This window comes from Hakea prostrata, chromosome 9 (assembly GCF_041222555.1).
Source record: "Hakea prostrata isolate BN-2017 chromosome 9, UWA_Hpros_2, whole genome shotgun sequence".
Lineage (NCBI taxonomy): Eukaryota > Viridiplantae > Streptophyta > Magnoliopsida > Proteales > Proteaceae > Hakea > Hakea prostrata.
The window spans coordinates 53751676-53772232 of NC_142608.1; the positions used below are offsets into that span (position 1 = coordinate 53751676).

The following is a 20557-nucleotide window of genomic DNA, read 5'->3' on the forward strand; positions in this document are numbered from 1 at the left end:
AGATTTTCTTCATCAAATTTTTCGTACCATCATTGGATGCAGCTTCACTGTTGTACATTTAGTTATTCTAACTGTCACTAATAAAATTAAGTCTCCCAGCTTTGTAATTGTGATGATCCCAGTATATTTCCTGGATCTTGATTGCTTCACATCTAAGATGACCTTAAATTTTGACTCGTTTTTACTAGTATGGAGGAGATTGATTTAGCTTGTCGAGATGCTTGCAATGGCTTACCATCACGGAGACCACTTATGGAGATGACTATTCCGTCAGCACTGGACGAGACTATTTCTCCTCCTGGTATTTGAAATAATCATTATGATTAACTATCAATCCCTGATTTTGATCTTGTATATATATTGTAAAGAGTGCCGCAGACATAGGCACACATGATACTAGTATGACAATATCAATTCAAAAATAAAGATAGATATTAGAACCAAGAACTATGCTTAGTGTTTAATGTTTTGACCACTTGACCAATAACTACACTTGGCATATTTTGTTTATGCAAGTATTTTCATATGTATGTGGAATATCTCTTCATCTTAATGTTTATTGCATTTCAAAAAACGTATTTCCTCATTTGCATTTTAACTATTTCTATGCATCTTAGCAACTGCCACTGAAGCAGTAAAATACAAATATAGAAGACCTACATTCATGTAACCATTAACACCTTGTGGGAAAAGTAACAACATAGGGGGACAGTCAGGGATTAAACTTAAAAGGCAGAGTACAATTCTGGAATTTGTTACGGGTGATCGGTTCAAGTGGAAATCAAGTTCCTCAGTCAGGGACTTTATTATAATAACAAGGGACAGGGAGTTATAGGCATAGAAGAAAGAAGTATCTCCTTCAAACTACGATAAAACAAGGAGGAAAGGGAACAGGATGTGATTGCTGCAGGCCCTTTCTCAAGGCTTCAAATCGATCAGGGCTAAGATGGCAACTCCCCACTGTCTCTTATGCACTGGAAAGCATGCTACAAGATATAAAAAGGAAAAAAGAAGGGGGGGGGGGGAGACAGGTCCAGGCAGAAGTTCAAAACATGCTTTGGTTGCAGGATATGTTCTTCAAAGTAAGCTTCGTCTTTGGAATCAATACTCTTGGGGTAAGATCATCTTTGGGTGGGAAATTATGCCAGAATGACGAGTCCTATTGATAAGAGATTAATTAATGGAGAACTGCTCAGTTCAGCTGTACCTCAAGTTGCAATAAAGTGAACGTAGCATCAGTCAAAACACAGCAGCAGTCACAAGAGCTTGTTACAAGAGGAAGAGCTTTTGAATTTCAAACTTCACCACACAGTGGGTGTTCAACCTGCAGAGTTCATTGTCGTTGTATATGGCAGTGAAAGAGGTGTGTTGGATTGCACCATTGTCCAAAAGAAGTCAGTAAAACAGCTTAGTACCATTAAAATGGCAGAAAGCCGAGCTCTGCTTGATTTTGATTAACTGTATATATATATTGAGATTTATCTTGTTTGTTTATAGTCACAGAGGCACCTGTACCACTTTATTTATAGTTGGAAAATGATTACAAAGATGGAATGATAGCCAAGGATGAGCCACAGTATATATTTATGTGTGTGTGTATTTCTTCTTCATTTCTTTGATACCATGTAGCAAATCCATGAACCTGAAACCCAGTTCAAGGAAGTGTAAAAGAGAGAAGAGCGCACAATGGGGAGAAGCAGGAGACACAGCTAGAACACAGTAGGAATGGAATATCTCTATCGTTGAACTAACCCCATCCTTACACTACCAAGTAACCTAATAGGAGTCTTCAAGTCTAATTACAATAAAGACTTTAAAATAGACTAGAACAGTTCATTTCTCTCTCTCACTCTCTCTCTCTTGATTTAACAACAATGACTCAATCCCCCTCAATTAACAACAGAGAAATGAATCTTTTATCTATATTAAATGGTGGTTTTGACCTCCTTTTTGCAGGTAAGCATGTTATTAACTTGTTTATACAATACACACCTTATAAATCTTCAGAGGGAAGCTGGGAAGATTCTGCGTTCAGAGTGAGCCTCTGTGTGTGTGTGTGTGTGTGTGTGTGTGTGTGTGTCACAGAGACATATGAAGTGTGAACCGATGTTTTGATGTGTCATATGAACTCTGTAAGTTCACCAGGTTAAAATCTAAACCATATGGTGTACCAGGAACTTTGTGCCATGATTTTAACTCCTATTATAATCTCACATGGATCTTAAAGCTGACAAATAATTTGGGTTTTAAATCTTCTGCTTGATGGACCTACCTACATGGCTACATCTAATGTTATTTTCCACATAACATTGTTCACTAATCTTTATGATTATTTTAGTATCCAATTCAAGCCATTTAGCATTCCAAATTGGACTGGTCAACAGGAATTTGGAACAGCAGTGAGGCAGATGAATGAAATTCTGGATACCTAAGAATTACAATGTGAAGAATCTGGTTGAGCGACTGTCCATATTGAAAACTTGACTAGTCAATAAGGTAACAGAATGGATCGGCAATTTTGAGGCCCAACTGATGCTGCAGCTGGCTCAACCAGAAAAGTTTTGATATAAAAATTGGTCTGAACTCATGGCAATTTTAGCTCACTAGAGGCTTAGTTTAGAATGGACAATGCACTGCCCCACCCCCAGAAATCTTATTAGCATTTGTCCTCATGCAGATGTTGGTATTCTTGTTTTTGGTATCCTTGCTTATCCAATATGTGGTTAACTAACACATGACTGCATGATCAGGAATCCTTTGCTCAGAGATGTTTCTCCTTGATAGATGAGTATGCACCTGGCTTCAGTTCATCAATTATTGGCTATGACATGTTGACACCACCAGACCTTGAAAGGGAGTTTGGTCTTACAGGTATTAATTTCTAAGAGACCAATATGAGGAACTTTTCAGCCAGGAATGTTAGATTTTGACTGTTGTTGATTAATTGGAATGTGGCAAAGGATAGCATGAAGTATATAAAATGAATATGAAACCCTGAATAATCTACATCCGATAAGGACATCACATCCTCACAGAAAATTATGGTCTGTTCACTTCTTGCGTTGTAATTTCCATTTTACCTTTTTCCTTTACCTCCCTAGGGGATTTCTTTGTGATGAATTGCATATGATTAGTGAAGTAATATAGGTGTGTGGAGAGTATACTCCACCATACAATGTTGCAGCTCCTCCTGTCTGACTTCTTCAACCCTTTCATCTTCACTATTCTTTCTCCTTTTCTTCCACAAAATTTCCAACTCTTGGTCCATTCACCACTAAATCTTCCATTGTTGCTGCTATACTATTATATGTATGTGTTGCTCTGTTTCTCTCTTTTCCAAATGGTAGGTTTTCTAAGTTACCATTTCCAGTTCCGATTCCTCGTTGATATCATTACAGAGCTGCTGCATCCCATCTTCATTTTACATCAAGTGGAGTCCTCTATTCTGAGTGGCATTTTAAGATTTGAATTCCTTTTTCTTCGGTAGCCTTCACAAGATCATTATGTTTCTGCATGATAGTTTCAAGGCCGAGTAGCTGAGTATCATTAAAGGTATTTGTATCAGAATCAGCCATTTATTTGAGTCCAGATCTCTATCCCAAACCACGTCCTTGTAATCTATTTTATTAAAAATGGGATTCACTCTCACCTCTTAGCAGGGTTGAATCCCTTGCCCCAATCATTATCCATTTTCCAGTCTTGATGAAGCTTTAGTCCTTTGAACCATCTTATTCAAGCATATTCCCCTGAAGCTAAGCCCGTAACCTTCGGGATTCAAGGAAAGGATTTCTGATTAATAGAAACCAGCCTCACTTATTTCAGCAAAGCTTCTTGTGTGGATTCTTGATATTTATTAGTTCATTATGTTTGGCATTGCCCTAAGCAGAATGAGATTCATGTAGTTGACAGCATTTGCATGGAGAGTTTTGAGTACCACTTGTGATTAATGGCTAAAACACCTTTCTAAGTTTCCTCTTTCACTATTACCTACACCAGTATGGTAGGTGGATACCCGGCAATTCCTGATGATTTTATCTCAAACCAATTGAAGAGGTCTATTTTCCTATAGGTGAAAACAAGGAATAACTTCAATGTGGATGCAATTCTTTACCTTAGAAGTTTGAAATTACAATTGACTACCTTGTCATCTTACCTCTAAATCTACTCCTGAGGTTAAAAAAATGTGATACCCAGGCATTCCATTATAGCTACCAGATGCGAGCAAGTTTCTTCTTTTGTTTAAGACTGGGTGTGCCAATCTTTAGAAAGTAAAAATTGTTGGGATCTACTCCAGTCTACTGCAAGAGGACATGTGCTAGTTTGTGGCCATTCTTTTTAGTTTAACTTTATTTTTGAATGCCATATTGGAACCCCAATACAGTTGATAACTTCTCATGAGGGGAATTTTCCCTTTGGTTTACCAGAAAATTTCGCACATTTTAACCATTTCTTTTCTTTGAATCACTTGCAGGTGGGAATATTTTCCATGGTGCTATGAGCCTGGATTCACTTTTCCTATTGCGACCCGTTAAAGAATGGTAGTCCTCACACAACATTAAGTTGAACGATTTTGTATATACCCTGCTTTTCTGCTACCTAGGATTCTCATTAACCATGGCTCTAATTTGAGACATTTGGAATTGAACACATACAGGTCAGCCTATAGGACACCCCTGCCGGGACTGTATCTCTGTGGAAGTGGAACACACCCTGGGGGTGGCATGATGGGTGCACCTGGACGCAATGCTGCACACGTGGTTATTCAAGATATGAAGAGATCAACATAAGTGATTTCTGAGAAACTTTGAATCTTTATTTGGGTCTCCTCCTTTCATATAGTTATTACTCTGTTTTTCCTTTTCGAAATTTATTATCTTGATGTCAAGAATCTTCAAATGCTTAGAAAATGTAAGATCCAAGAATCTTCTTTTTTTTCCCCTCTCGTTCAAAATAGTCCCAAGTCACAATCTTTGAAATCATCTATTGCTTCTCATTCTCTGCAACGTGCATGAATGGGGGAGAGGTTGGAGTGGAATACAATGGGGGGTTTGATCCGGGCTAAGGGTAGCTGATAGATTGTCTTGCAGATGAGAATGTCACTGTGGTTAAGGGGTTCAGAAATCTTGAGATCACTGATCACCAATGTGAAAATTTTCGTTCCTGTTTGGCACAGCTCAACCTAATTTATAATTGTCACTGGCCATCACGTACAGCATGGTTTGAAAACAGAACGATGGTGTTAAGAGAGTCCTCGACTCAGTCCCGACAGGTGACTCAGTAGTATATGTTTTTGTACTATCTCTCTGTACTATAAATACGTGTTCTTACTCTTAATAATACATACAAGATATTCATTACATTATGGTATCAAAGCTATAGAGGAGAAAGCTGGGCAATGATGCTTGAAAGGTTGCAGCAGTGCTAAGCATTGTTGGGGGATGCTTCTGTACCCCAAGTCTCTTAGGCGATTTGAACATGGTGGAGGATGGGTTAAAGCTCTTCTAGAAGAAGCAGAGAAGGAACGAATGCATTTGATGACGTTCATGGAGGTTTCTCAGCCAAGGTGGTATGAAAGAGCTCTTATGTTCACTGTTCATGGAGTGTTCTTCTGTGCTTACTTCTCTGGTTACATGATCTCGTCCAAGTTGACTTACTGAGGTGTTGGCTTGTTGGAAGAAGAACCGATTCATTCATACACCAGGTCCTTGAAGGAAATTGATAGTGTCAATATTGAGAATGTATAATTAGCAGCACCGGCTATTGCCATCGATTCTTCGCAGCTGTTGCCGGACTCGACGCTTTGTGATGTTGTGTTGGTTGTGAGGGCTGACGAGGCTCCTCGTCGTTATGTTAACCCTGTTGCTTTGGTAAGGATCTCGCCTCTTCATTATGTTATCTTTTGAACCAATTACACTTTGGTTGGCTCTAGGGGAGGAGCTTCCCCAGGGCACCTGAATTTTTGATAAAGACAATGAGTAGTAAGATCATTGTAATTAATAGTTAACTGCTAATACCTGGCTCCTCATTTGGTTTGCTTTGTTGGTGAAAGATTAACACCTCATAGTATGAGGTCAAAAATTCAATTTTTCTTGAGTTTAGGGGTGAAGTTCTGCCATATGTTTTATACATACACTATCATTAACTAATGTAATAATAACAAATGCTAGACTTGTGATTCTTTTTCCACTAGATGTATCGATCTTTCCTCTTCCTAACGGAAAGAAGAGATGTGCCGTAACCGTATAATATTAATTTATGTATTATTTATGTTTGAATCATTTATTATGGTTTGAAATTCATGTTAGTTCACTTTTGTGCCTAAAATTATGTTTGGGTCACAAGGGAAACTAACACCATTAAGCCTAGTTACTTTCACTACTGTTGAGGATTGCCACATTATAGCCCTTAATCAATTTTTATGATATCAAACACAAGGCTCTAATGTCATGTTTAAGAAGTGTCTAATTGGATCAAGCCTGGTTAATTAAGTCAAAAAAATGGAATCAAGAGAAAAATGATTAGGGCACAAATGAGCAAAATCAAAGACATATGAAGGCCAAAACCAAGACTCAACAAGAAGTTGGAGTATGGAGACTTGATGCTTGAAGACCATTTAAAGAGTTGAAGAACCAAGATCAATAATCAATCAAGCTCAAGAAGAAGGAGTGCACCTAGACTTAGAACACCACATACATTATATGATTTTCCCTCATGCATAAAATCATATCCATAGCATCACTAGACTAACCTAAGATAGATTAGAGGAATGGTTGTGAACATAGGACTGGTTAGGTGGACCAAAGCCTCATAAAAAATGCAAGGTTCACACTTATTGTCCATAATGGTTTTGCCTTTTTCCTTGCAACGGTGTGCTGCTTCATAATGGTTCACCTTTTCCTTGAAACGATGTGTCGTTTGGTCCAACGGCTACATTTCCCAAACTGCTCGTTGTTTTCTAGCCGTTAGAACTTAGACCAAGGGACTTTATGACTCTCTATTTAAACCCAACAACCCCCATTTAAGAGCCTCTACAGTACATAAACTCACTCTACACTCCTAAAGTCACAAGCCTTAACAAAACTACTTGTATTATTGCCTGTCACCATACCCATTCCTTGAAGTTCATTCCAAGGAAGAAAAGCTAGCTCATAGAAGCGAGGCTGAGGTGATAAAAGGCTTTTAAGGGCATTCAAAGGTGTTGCAGATCATTCTTGTGAGCATTCATTCCATTTGCATAATACTCACTCAAAGGGTAAAGTGTCACATCCCTTGATGGATAAGGTATTACATTATCTCTTAGAATTCTTTATTTTGATGTTACAATTCTAGTCTAAGTTTATTAGAATTATGAGGGTACTCTTGCCCATTAACAAAAATTGTAGAGGGTCATCTTGCGGTAATAGAATAAAAATTGCAAGAAAGGCTCTATCCCATGAACAAAGATTGTAAAAAGGTACTATTGTTCTAACAAACATAAATTATAAGGGTTCGATTCTCTATCCACCATATTGAATGAGAAATACTAATGAAAATCTCTCTTGAAAGAAGTGGATATAGACTTTCTAAGTCGAACCACTATAAAATTCTTATGTTGTGGTTGAATCTGATTTGTTCAACTTACTTTATTTGCCAGATTAATTTCAAACTTGCAATAGACTAAAAAATAGACTAATCTAGTAGTAATAACCTATTCACCCCTTCTAGATTACTTTAACAATTTATTAAATAACCAAAATACCCTCCTGTAAAATTATAAGAGACAAATGTATTGAAATAACCCTATTTCTCATACCGTACCCAACCATTAGGTTTTTTCTTCCTACACCTTCCACACTCAACCCCTCCCCCGGAGAAAAAAGGAAAAAAAAAATGTCGATGGCAATCTGATTTAGGATTCTTGTCACAAGATTTGGGCATGAATTGATTCTCCATGTTAGGGCTTTTCACCACCATCCCACTTCAAATCCCTCCTCCTTAACGAACTGAAACAAAGTTGTATAATGCTGGATCTCGATTATAAATATGGGTGGGAAAGGGGGAAAATTATCAGTCAATTTCCTTGTCCAAAATAGACCATTCATTTCCTTGTAGATGTGTGACATGTGTCACAACATCACATCAAATGGTTGAAATTCATTTACAAGTCCCATTTACAAATGTGGTCTTAAGGATCTCGAAGTCTTATCACCATCGATGAGTCCCCTAGATGTTCTACCAGATAAAGAATCTTCATTTCGGAGCTCTCATCACCAAAAAATTCAAAGTCATAGCTAGTGAGCTTTGGAGTGTTATCGAAATCCACATGTATAAGATGTAGATAGTAAGTAATTGCATAGACTTCACCATCAAAAAATATAATGTCCTCAGAATCATCTCTCTCAATCTATCTACCTCTCATCTGCCCAATTAAAAGAAGGATAGTGACCCTCTATCAAGCACAACCACCACACATTCATTCGATGTGGGAGGGGACAATAATATAATCTTATGAATAATTTTCTATCTCCCTTTTGCCTTGGAAGTTGAATAATGATCTCATTGTTAAAAGGACTCAAAATATATATATTTTCTTACTCCCTGAATTTTATCAAGTTCATCCAACATCATGATTCTGCTCATTATGATTTGGTTAATCCAATAGAAGGATGAAAATATTATTTTGGTACTTAATGTTTTGATAAATCTTTACTCTTCATTTACCTAATTAATTTGAATTTGATACAATTAGTAGAAACTTGAAAGTAGGAAATAAAGTAGCAACAAAATTCAGTGTAGATTCTATTGCAGCAAGACACTTATCCTAATGGTTACTTTAGCACTTCCATAGGACCATTCAGCTATTCACATTGAAGCTTAACATGTTATTACTTCATTTTAGACCTAAAACATTTTTCTTTTCTTTTTTTCCTTTGAAGAAAATAATATTAAACCAACAAGGAGAGAGCAAGTACATAGGTTAGGGGACATGTAAATAGGCAAGAAAGATGATAATCATCAAATGACTTAGGCTAGTGAAAAAGGGTAATTGTATTATATTAAAACCAAATCATTCAAAAAAAATTTGCAAACACTAGTATACATGCCAAAAATGTACATCAAAGGTGTCACACATTTTATAATAAAATAGGTGTGGGACAAAATGAAATAGAAATAAAGAGTACAACATCATCTTTGAAAAGTGGCTTAAAGTTCTTCACCCCAATATCAAACACACCTCTATCAATTAAACCCTCATTTACCTTTGTAAAATATATATAGTTTTCTTTGAAGGTAGAATAATCCAATACAGAGAGACTAACACCATTGGCTGAGCCTACAAATAGTATGTGATGACCGAAATTTTCAACTGAAGTTCAACTTTCATTCTCTTTATCTAACTTAAATATTTCAAACTTTTTAGTAATGTGGTCTTAAAGATCCCGAAGTCTTATCACCATCAACGAATCCCCTAGATGTTTTACCAGATAAACAATTTTCATTTCAGAACTCTCATCACCAAAAAATTCAAAGTCATAGCTAGTGAGCTTTGGAGTATTATCTAACTCCACATATACAAGTTGTAGATAGTAAGTAATTGTATAGACTTCACCATAAAAAAATATAATGTCCTGAAGATCATCTCTCTCAATCTAGCCATGACATTCATGTATGTCGATCCACCTCTCATCTGCCAATCAAAAAAAGGATAATGACCCTCTATCAAGCACAACCACCACACATTCATTCAATGTGGGAGGGGATAATAATATAGTCTTATGAATAAATTTTCTATCTCCCTTTTGCTTTGGAAGTTGAATAATGATCTCACTGTTAAAAGGACTCAAAATATAGATATTTTCATCCTCCCTTTCCATTACAAATCAACCCGAGGAGGAACCATAACATTGACCAAAGGTTTGGAGTAAATTTACCTTCAAATTTTTATTATGATTGAACCTGAAAAATTGAAGCTACTGATGAGCAATTGTGGGATGACCAACCTTTTCTGAAGAAATCATTAGACAGGGGAGCTCAACAAATTGATACGGCTGTCTTTTCTTGGCATCATGAACCATTGATCTCCACGATTTAGAAACAGCTCCCATACATTGAAAGCTCACCTTATCTAAGTTTTACACTATCAAATCAAAGACATCAGTTGGAAGTGCAGCTACATGATTGGTCGAGCTTCTGGTTGACAACAACCTACCCTTTTTATTGTGGAATTTGGTCGAACGAATGGTTTCACAGGGAAGCAAATAAGGCATCTTTCAAGCCTTCAATAGAATAAATGCCAAAGATTGCAAACAAACAACATCTGAAGAATTAGTTACCAAAAAAAGAAAAGAAAAAACTCTTGAGAATCAAATTAATGCACTTACATTCTAAGAAACGAACGCATTATAATTAGTAATAATGTGGAAACCAAGTTTAAATAGGAAAGTATTGTTTAATGAAGTTGGAGTTCCTGAAAGATAAACTAAGGTAATTAACTACAAATTAAATAAGAAAACTTTAGACCCGAAACCTATAGGAACACAAAACCCTTGAGGATCACAAAATCTCAAATTAGATAGTGAATGACGGATATCTTTTTTATTTTTTGAATTCGACCTCTTATCTGAGGAGTTTATTTTTTATTTTTTGGGTAAACCTTACTTGATGAGTCAGCCAGCTATTTAAAATTGGATATCTTTGATTATATTTATTTATTTATTCTTTTTAAAAACTTTCAGAGTGATATTATACCTTTTAGGTTCACGGATTTATTAATAGAGTTTTTTACATGTGGGACTTTTTAATGGAATATAAACTAATGTTTGATCCCCTTAATGCAACGTGTGTGTCCCAACGTTAAGTATATTCAAATTTCAAACGTGAAGGGATCAAATTGTCCATCAGGTTATTTAATTGATTGTGTTAATATATGGTTTTAAAAGAGATAATTGGTCATTAAGCCTTAATTATATTTTGTGGTTAAGAAAAAGAAATATATATATATATATATATATATATATATATATATATATATATATATATATATATCATACTACTATTATAAAAGCATGTACTCTACCTTTTTCGCAAATCTTTTTATGTACTTTTCTGTCCTTATCATTGTTCTAAATACCAATAATGTTGTACTATTTGCTATTTCTTTACTTATTTTTACAAGGATAATTTAGACATTTTAGTCATAAATTATTATTAATTTATCATTAATTTTAATCCCTCTTTCAATCTCTCTCAAAGTCTGTTGCTCTCTATATCCCTCTCCCTCTCGAACTCTCTTTGAATCTCTCTCTAAATCACAACTCTCTCTAAATCTCTCTCTAACTCACCACTCTCTCTAAATCTCTTTCAAGGTTTGTCGATCTTTATATCCCTCTTCCTCTCGAACTCTCTCTGAATTTCTTCTGAATTTTTTTTTGAATCCCTCTCGATCTCTCTAAATCTCTCTCAATCTTTCTTTTCCCGTTCGTTTGATTTCTCTCTTTCATCTAATTTTTCCAAATTCCCAGCTTTCGATTATTGCAGAATTTATCCCTGCAGAGGTTCAGAACAAAGTAATAATTGAAGAGATATTCTGCATCTTCCGCTGAATCGAAGGTAAAAGCTTCTTGAAGTAAACCTTTGCACAATTCAAGTTATTCTTTTGGTATATTATTGTTAACGGATGTTTACGAAAAAGCAAGCTATACTGGGTGAGGGAGGTCGAGCTCGAGACGCCTCTACTAAAAAAAAAAAAGAAAAACAGAGGAGAAGCTTGAAACCAAAGAAGATTGGGGTTGGAAACGATGGCCATGGCGAGCTTTGCTAGGTGAAAGGCTTATATGCTGTCAAGGAACATCTATAACTCGTCAGATGCTCTAAGATATTCTCTTTCTTCTCCAGAAACTTTTCTTCTTCTTGATCCGAAGACAATGATGTCGTGTTGATCGACGGTAGACCTGGTAGCTATGTTGATGCCATTAAATCTGCTCAGTTGAATCTCAAGACTATATGTGTCGATAAACATGGGTTCTTCTCTATCTGTTGAATCGGACGAGTGATGTGTATAACCTATTCTTATCTTGGATCAACTCGACATGTGAACCGGTCTCCATCACCCGTCCGTTTTGCACCACAGCGATCACATCAGCGTTGCGGATTGTGGAGAGTCGGTGGGCGATCATGATTGTGAAGGATTTTAGGTGATTTGATTATGGCTTTCGCTATTGCTATCCTCTATATCAGATCCCAACATTCCTCACTCACCTACCTGGGTTTCATATCCTTGAGGCAATTGATATAAAATTATGAGCATAAGCAGCTTTTGCAGCGGCAACAACCTTTCAATCATAACATCTAAAGGGTTTGTGGCTATCTTGATTCTCGCATCTGGGTACCAATCATCTGGTCATGCTGCTGTTTGGGATGCACAAAATATCAGGAAAGCCAAAATAATAGGGTTGGCCTTTCGTGTACGGTGAACAGAGGAAGAAAAATTGAGAAATTCTCTTTGAAATTTTTAAGCAGATCGTGGACTCCACTTAGGCAGAAAACACAACACCAAGATGGATTCTTGGAGAAGGCGTCCATGGCTCTGTTAGTAGCACGTAGTACAAAAAGTCCTCTTTCCGATGCTACCTCCAAGTGCCAAAAAAATAAAAAGGCATTTTTATTTCATGCATTTGCTTGATGAGTCTGGAGGACAAAATGGAGAACCATGGGATGGACAAATCAACTATAAAGTTGACACCAAAGATATAGATCTACTGCTGGCTATGGGAGATGAATTGGCAACTGATATACTCATTAGGCTCCCTTTAAAGATGCTTTTTAGATTTAAGTGGTTCTCCACTCATTGGAACTGCTTGATCTCAGAATCATATTTTGCCTATAAATTTGTTAATAGACAAGCATGAGGATCACATACACATAAAACCACTCCGGTCAGTTTCTTTTGCCATTTGGATCCTTTTGCACATGATTATGGATATTATCCTTTAGAGGACCTGGGACTTCACTTTTGTCGGCTTGACAAATGGTGTTAAATATGAAAGTGATGACAATAATGTCATCATGCAACACAGATTGAAAAGACCGAATCCATATCAAAGTGGTGGAAGAGATGAATGAAAAGACTTGAAAAAGGCCGAATGTCATCTATAAGAGATATAATCTTCTTCCTCAAGGCTCCTTCCGGCGGCAATTACGGTAAACTAAATTGATTCCGTCCACTTTCTCAATTTGACAAATTTAGAATTTTATTCTCTATCATTCATGGCCTTTTTGGGTGTCTATTTACCATGCATATCATCAGTTTATTCGATTTCCTCTTCAATTCCGTCCATTGTATATGAATGGGAATTAGAAGACAAACGTGGGCTAATTGAGATTAGTATTCCAATGCCACATATTTATTCAAACATATTTATCATGAGACTATTCAGATATATTTTTTCTGAACTCATCATCACATCTATAATCTTGTTCAAGAATCGTTTTTTATTTTGCTGCTTTTATCATAACAATAGTGGCCATGGATTTAGTTCAAACACTGTTCATATGGGTTCTTTATTGTAGCCAGAAGTTGGCAATGGCCCTATTCCTACCACATTCACTTACAATGTGGTTTTGGACAACCTTTGCAAGAATGGGTACAACAGGGGAATATAGCCTGATTTTGTTACAGATGTATCCTTTATCAATTGTCTTTGTAAGGGAAGACATTAGTTGCCCTCTTTCTGCAGGACCAGATGTTAAAGGTTGGGATTAAGCCAACTATCACCATATGCAATATCTTATTGAAATCCATGATTCAAAGTCGCAAACTATGGGACATCATCTTGCTATGGAAAGAAAGGGTTGTAATTGAAAGAAAGGTTTGATTAGATATTTGACAGATACTATCTGTATCTAATATCCATATCCGATTGAAGTTTAATTTTGAGGAATACATCATATCCCTTCATTAATATTCATTAATAGTAGCTAATTCCATTAAACTAACAATAGTTACTCTAATTGGATGTCGTATATTCAAACTACATTTGAATATCTTTATCGATTTGATTACTTTGAATTCGGATAGAATATTATCCGAAAACCCGATTAACTAAACAAATTTGCATTCGGCTATAAATTTACTTATCCAATGGATATCGGATTCGAATTTGTATAATGTGTTTAATAATTGGATTTGAATCTGAATATTACCATATTTGAGGCGAATACGATCCATTTTTTTTTTTTTTTTTTGGTAAACCACATTTCATTCAACTGAAACAAAAGGAGATATATCCGAGCTACAAAGCCTGGAAATCCAGGTAGTGGAAATAGGCCAGTCAAACCTCCCCGGTGAGGAGACAGCCTTCCGTGCCACAGAGTCAGCTACGTTAGTCTCCCTTGGAGAGAAGAAATTTGCAACCTACAAATTTTCTAGCTAAGTACTTAATATCCCATTTCAAATTGTCCACACAAACAGGGGTTTGAATCTTGTCTTCAAGAACATTGTAAAGTTGCAAACAATCGATCTCAGCTTCAATCATCTAGAACCCATCAGCCAAACACTGAAGTAATCCTTCTCTTAGCGCTAGAGCTTCTCCTTCAAGCACCTCGGAGGTGCTCTAAAATAGACACGACACATTAATACGATCCATTTACAACCTTATCTCTCTAATAGTCACGTCCATTTGCACGTAAAATATAATAGTATATATCATATAGTATATATTGGTATTTGATATATAATATGATATATATATATATAAGATTTATATAGAAGTACATGCTATATTATATATATCAAAGGGGAAAAAAATATAAAAACACAATGTATTAAATAATATGCGGGGCATTTTGGTCAATTCACGTTTGAAATTTGAATATACTTAACGGTAACTAACAGTGTTAGTCTAGCTCTAACTCACTCGTAATGTATTGCACTAAAGGGACTCAACATTAGTTTGTGGTCCACTAGGAGGACCCACACGTAAAAACTCTTGTTTTTTTTCGTTGAACTTAAAAATATATATTTTTTGTATAGATTTATTACCCCTATTTCTCATTTAAAAAAATCAATAGAAATATAATATTTATGATTTATCACTATTTAATTATTTTTTGTGGATACAATTAATGATTATGTGCAAAATTACATTTGAGTAAGGATAAAATAGTATAGTTATCAAAATTTAGAACAAAACATTATTTTTTTTCACTCTCTTCACATTGCTCTATTCATGGCGTCTTTGATTTATTGAAAATTTTCAAAATAACCTTAAAATTTAGTAATAATTATTTATAATTTGTAATAGATTATATTAGTACCCTTTATAATTAGAGGAAAAATTAATCATAAACCTAAGATGTGAACGGTCTTCTTCTCTTATCAAAATAAAAAGGGGGAAAATTGCTTTCTTCTGATACTCTTCCATGAATTAAAAAGAGAGAAAAAAAGAGAAAAAAAGGAAAAAGAAATGTCTTAAGAATGATTTTATAAAGAACAAAGTCCTTTTAGTAATTAAGCTGTAATATAGGGGGTAATAGTAATTATCTTTTAGAGCAAATTGCACCGGCATCCCAAAATGGAGGCCTTAAAGTACTTAAACCCCATTTTATTATGTTTAAAAAACACAAAGACCCAAAATTGAATTTTTATGTCAATGCAGGGTTGGTAGAGTGGTAAGATCCATACTTCTCAGTGGAGAGGTCATAGGTTCGACCCTTGCGGATGACAAAGCACCTTTTGAGGATGTAATCGGGTGCGCAAAAAGCGCCCGGATGAACCTCAGATACCAAAAAAAAAATTTGAATTTTTATTGGATATATTTGTCAAATTTTATCACTAAAAACAGTTAAATTAGTGTTTATTTTGTTTCAATTCCAAAAAAATATCCTTATAATAAACAGTCACAGTTTTCGGTTTTTGGACTGTTTTCAGTGATAAATTGGACAAATATATCCAAAAATTCAATTTTGAGGTCTTTGTGTTTTTTAAACATAAAATGGAGTGTTAATACTTTAAGACCTCCATTTTGGGATGAAAGTTAACCCAAACCAATAAAAATAGACTAAAACCAAAACTAAAGTAGATATATCTTACTAGGTAATTAAACTGAAAACAACTCCAAATTAATTGGTGAAATGAAATATATTATCCACCCAATAGTGCCAAACCTATTTCCTGTTGTACAATATATTACGTGTGTTAGAAACAAAACAAACGAAAACTATATATTACTTACGACCTGTTATGTTGATGATTTATTTATTTATATATCTATAAATAAATCATAAACATAAACTTAAATTATGCCAAAGAGTCTAGCAAATTAAAAGGTACTCATAAAGTAACAACAAAAGCTTTTACTGATCACCGTTATATATTACAAGTTACAACCACTAGTTATCCCATAGACGTAAAATATGTAGTGTAACAAAGTTTGTTAGAAGACATTACTTAACTGCTTCAACATCCAATACACAAAATTAAAAAACTAGAAACAAGTTCATCAATCAATAATCAAATAAATAAATATACCAATTTACAATAAACTTTCACCAAGTAGTTTATCCCCTATGTGTCAAAATTATCTCTCCGTTCCTAGACTTCAGTGATAGCCAAGTGGAGCAGGGGCCACCTTCAGCTCATGCCCTTGGTAGTGTATGTCCTGTAAGTTGTAACACATCCAATTAAAATAAATTATTTGTTCATCTTAATTCAATTTCTAATTAATACCTAAACATCAATATATATATAATCATAATCATTTTGCCGTCACACAAGCAATTTCTCATGTGGGTTTACCAAAAAAAATGAATTTATCATGTTGCTCTACATTTGGGTTAATACATTCCAAAACCCTATTCTTTTAGGCTTAAAAACATATAAACGCTAAAACTATTGGGTTAGTGATCAGTAGTAACCATCATCATTTCTCATGTCAATGGTGCGATTTAGGGTAGTTTCCGTTTGGACTTAACGATTTCGAATTGAAATACATCAAAGTCCAAACACAGCATATTTGTAAGAATAGGATTTTTAGTTTGGTTTCAGTTTGGTGTGGTTTGAGTTCAGGTTGGCTAACGGTTTAGATTCGGGTTAAGACGGGTTAAGATAGTTCTGAGACCATTACCAACCCATTATCACTCTCAACAATAGATTTTGAGCATAAAATAAAGAGTATTGAAGCAAAAGGTAATATTACGGCACTAGATGTAACATCAAATGGGATTGGTAAGTTAAAATCCCACACACAAGTTGGCCTAAACCTCTGTTTGGGTTTTGTCCCCCTTAGCATAAACATAATCCATTAAATCCTTCCTTACCTTCTCCTTTTGCGAAAATTGCATCAGTCCCGCATTATGCATTAAATGCGCATGTCAAGCCAAATTTTGGATCATCGGATCCTAAATTTCGGTCAGATTGACCGTTGAATATCTCGACCGAGATTTCAATCCGGAGGCCGGATATATTTTGCTTGAGAGTAAATGCCCAAGGCTGAAACAATTCTCTCTTTTCCATCCATCTTTTAGGTCTCTACAGCATTCCTCTTCTCATTCATTGGGTATGTCCCTTAAGTGTTGAGGTATTTGAATCATACCCAACTTGTGTTGAGGTACTCAAGTTATACCCAACTTATTGTTGAGGTATTTAAGTCATACTCAACTTATGTTCTAATATGAGCCATCAGATTAGTTACGATCTAACAGTGTAATGAGCCTTTGTAGGAAAGTCCAATTACCAATAAAATTCAGTATTTATAGCTATAAATACGGGATTCCAAACTTGATACTAGGATGTAATGTTTTAAGCAACCTCGTGCTTAAACCCTAACCCTAACAAACCCTAACCCTAACAGTCAGTACTAGTGACTGGTTTAATGATGACTTCGTTTTTCCAATTCAAAAATTATAAAACAATGAAATCAAAGGAAAGCCAAGATTGTATCACCAGAAAAATAGGGAGGCCAAGATCCTTACCGATGCGAAATGGTTAACATCACGGTGATGGGCCTCATCAGCCCTCACAACCATGACGACATCACGGAGTGTGGAGTCCGATGGCAGCTGCCAGTAATCAACGGCGATGGCCGGTGCCGGAACATTCTTAATATTTCCCTTGTCAAGTTCCTTTAAGAACTCGGTGTACGAGTGAATCGCTTCTTCTTCCAAGTATCCAACGACTCGGTGAGCGAACTTGGGAGAGATCAAATAACCCAAGAAGTAAGCATTGAAGAACACTCCTTGAACAGCGATCACCAGAGCTCTCTCATACCACCTTGGCTGAGAAACCTCCATGAACGTCATCAGATGCATTCGTTCGTTCTCTGCTTCTTCTAGAAGAGCTCTAATCCAACCTCCACTCTGTTCGAATCTCCTTAGAGATTTGAAGTGTAAAAGCATCCCTCCAACCATGCCTGGCACTGCTGCCACCGTTTCAAGCATCATAGCTCGGCAACCATACCGAGTCTGCATGCATTACCAGAAATCTCGAGTTCAGAAATTAAGAAAGACCCTACATGAAACTAGCTAGTTCAAGAAAACCCAGTAAATTAATCAAAACCATACCTGGAAGAAGAGATCAGTTGGATATCGCAAAGACTTAACTGTCCAGAAAGCCATTTTATCCAAGAAAGTAGTTGGGACATGATGCTTCTTAAGATCGATTGAAAGATTTGATTTGTAAGTCTCCCATGGCTTATTCATCCCAACAGAAAAAGAATTAATCTTTTTTGTAATGAAACAAAATCATGAAAATTGAGATTAGAGTAAGTAAAGCTTTTAATTACATACCCTAAAGCAGGTCCACTTCCAGTCTGTGCCATCTTCCTTGGTAATCTTAGAAGGAACAACGCCCCAGTAGCTACTAATAGCCTTCTCCTCTGGTTCACCGCCGGCACCTGAACCGGTTTTGATTTCTTTTTCTTCCACTTCCTTGTTCATGGACAAGGTACTTGCATGCCTGACCAAGGCCATGCTGGTTGGTGTTGTCCGGAGAAAACTATCTGCAACAGGTTCGACATGGGTTGCCGTGGAAAAGAGCCGTGTTCCTACCTGCTTCACCAGCTGACCTGCCAATCTCGAACTCCTAGACATCTCTGCTTTTGGAAATCAGAACTCAAACGCAAACAAGAAGGACAAGAAAGAAAAGAAACTTGGAGACGTTTGTGATGAGGGTTTTTTGGAGTTTCTTGGTGACGATGATGGTGTTAGATCATTGAGGTGAGTTTATATAGTTTAGGTTTTCGAGCTCTGGAAGGCTCTTTATGACGAAAATGCCCAAGTGAGAAAAGCATCTTTGTCAATGTGCTTCTATAAGACAGGACTTAGTTAGGCGGCAAGAGAAGAAGTAACCAACTCAAGGGAATCACTTTGGTTCCGTGGTTTACACTATTGTTCTCTTATGGTGTATATAACGTATGATTGGAATTCTTTTTAGGGTTTTGATCATTAAGATACCAACTGAACAGTTGGAAACGAGAATTGCTGTGGAGATACGAGCAGGTGAACATAGAGATTAGTTTCTTGTTGCCCAAGAATCTCTGAACTTCACGAAATTCCTGTGCCAGCTGATAATCATGAATGCTCTTCATCGTTAGAGATATTCGCTGTTTGATAAATATACGGAAATGACGTGGGGATACAACGAACGTGGAAATGAAAGGTTCCCGAACAAAACTGCAACGACCACGACGGAAACTGGTATTTAATGTTGATTGCCACCGAATAGGATAAAGCACCAAAAAAGTCTTTTTTTTTTTTTTATTTTTTATGAAAAGCATAGGAAAATCAGTCGAAAATCAGTTATAATGGCGGTTAGTAAAGCAGTTCTTAAATATGTTTAGGAAAATTACATGATTAGTTACCCTATTTTGTTTTAGGTTTTCATTTACAAGCACCTACAGGTTTTCATTTACGAAGGCATCCACTCAATATTTTAATTAACAAAATTGAGTGGATGAATATTTTTAGTTTTAATTTTAGTTTTTTTGATAAACTATAAATATTTTTATTTCAAAACTAATTATATTGACATATTAAACAACCATCATCACCTAGCTTGCCTCCTTCATTTGTGATGTAAGGATCCAAAGAAAGTTAGATGTTAACTTTGGATGGGATTAGATGGATTTTTTTTTTGGAGGGGGTAAGAGAGATGGGATTAAATTAGCTAATGCACTAGAGAAAAATTCATTTTTGGCGACCGTTTAAAAGCATCGACAAAGATGACATATCCGTCGCCAAAATAAAAAGGTCAACGCTCATCTCTCCATGGCGCGTCTGTTGTCTATAATATTGTCGTAGAAAATAGGCAACGATTTTTTTTTATACATATTGGGAAAATATAGGGGTGTAATTTTTGCCCTATCAGCCTTAACCCACCATGTCCTATCCTGAGCCTGAATATGGTCTGGGCTCAAGATTTTGGCCCTGATGGCGGATTAGCCAAGGGTGGCGTAGGATTACTATTTGGCCCACCCAACCCATCCCGATCCTTCTTAATTTTTTGCTTTGACCTAACCCTAACCCTAATTTTAGGTCTGATCTTGAATCTAATCTTGGCTTTGATTTTATCCATAATTTTTTG

The 20557-nt window shown here is 36.0% G+C and overlaps 2 protein-coding genes and 1 pseudogene across 2 annotated transcripts in view; 2 read left to right on the forward strand and 1 right to left on the reverse strand.

The window, feature by feature from the left end:
* The window catches only part of LOC149005564 (uncharacterized), a 28073-nt gene extending 23093 nt beyond the window's left edge, over positions 1-4980 (forward strand). Inside the window, exons 12-16 of the mRNA XM_089168104.1 lie at positions 189-301; positions 1957-2036; positions 2751-2871; positions 4472-4538; positions 4655-4980. Of these exons, the coding sequence (XP_089024230.1) occupies positions 189-301; positions 1957-2036; positions 2751-2871; positions 4472-4538; positions 4655-4787 (514 nt within the window). The 3' untranslated portion in view covers positions 4788-4980. The remainder of the gene's footprint in view (positions 1-188; positions 302-1956; positions 2037-2750; positions 2872-4471; positions 4539-4654) is intronic.
* Positions 4981-5438: 458 nt separating this feature from the next.
* Positions 5439-13641, forward strand: LOC149005565 (ubiquinol oxidase 1, mitochondrial pseudogene; annotated as a pseudogene).
* A 2704-nt stretch (positions 13642-16345) lies between these two features.
* On the reverse strand, positions 16346-19150 carry LOC149005566 (ubiquinol oxidase 2, mitochondrial-like). Its single transcript, XM_089168355.1, has 4 exons — positions 18763-19150; positions 18538-18666; positions 17950-18438; positions 16346-16637 (listed from the first exon to the last, which is right to left on the reverse strand). The coding sequence occupies exons 1-4, from the start codon at positions 19063-19065 to the stop codon at positions 16578-16580; spliced, it is 981 nt and encodes a 326-aa protein (XP_089024481.1). The 5' UTR covers positions 19066-19150; the 3' UTR covers positions 16346-16577.
* Positions 19151-20557: the final 1407 nt, after the last annotated feature.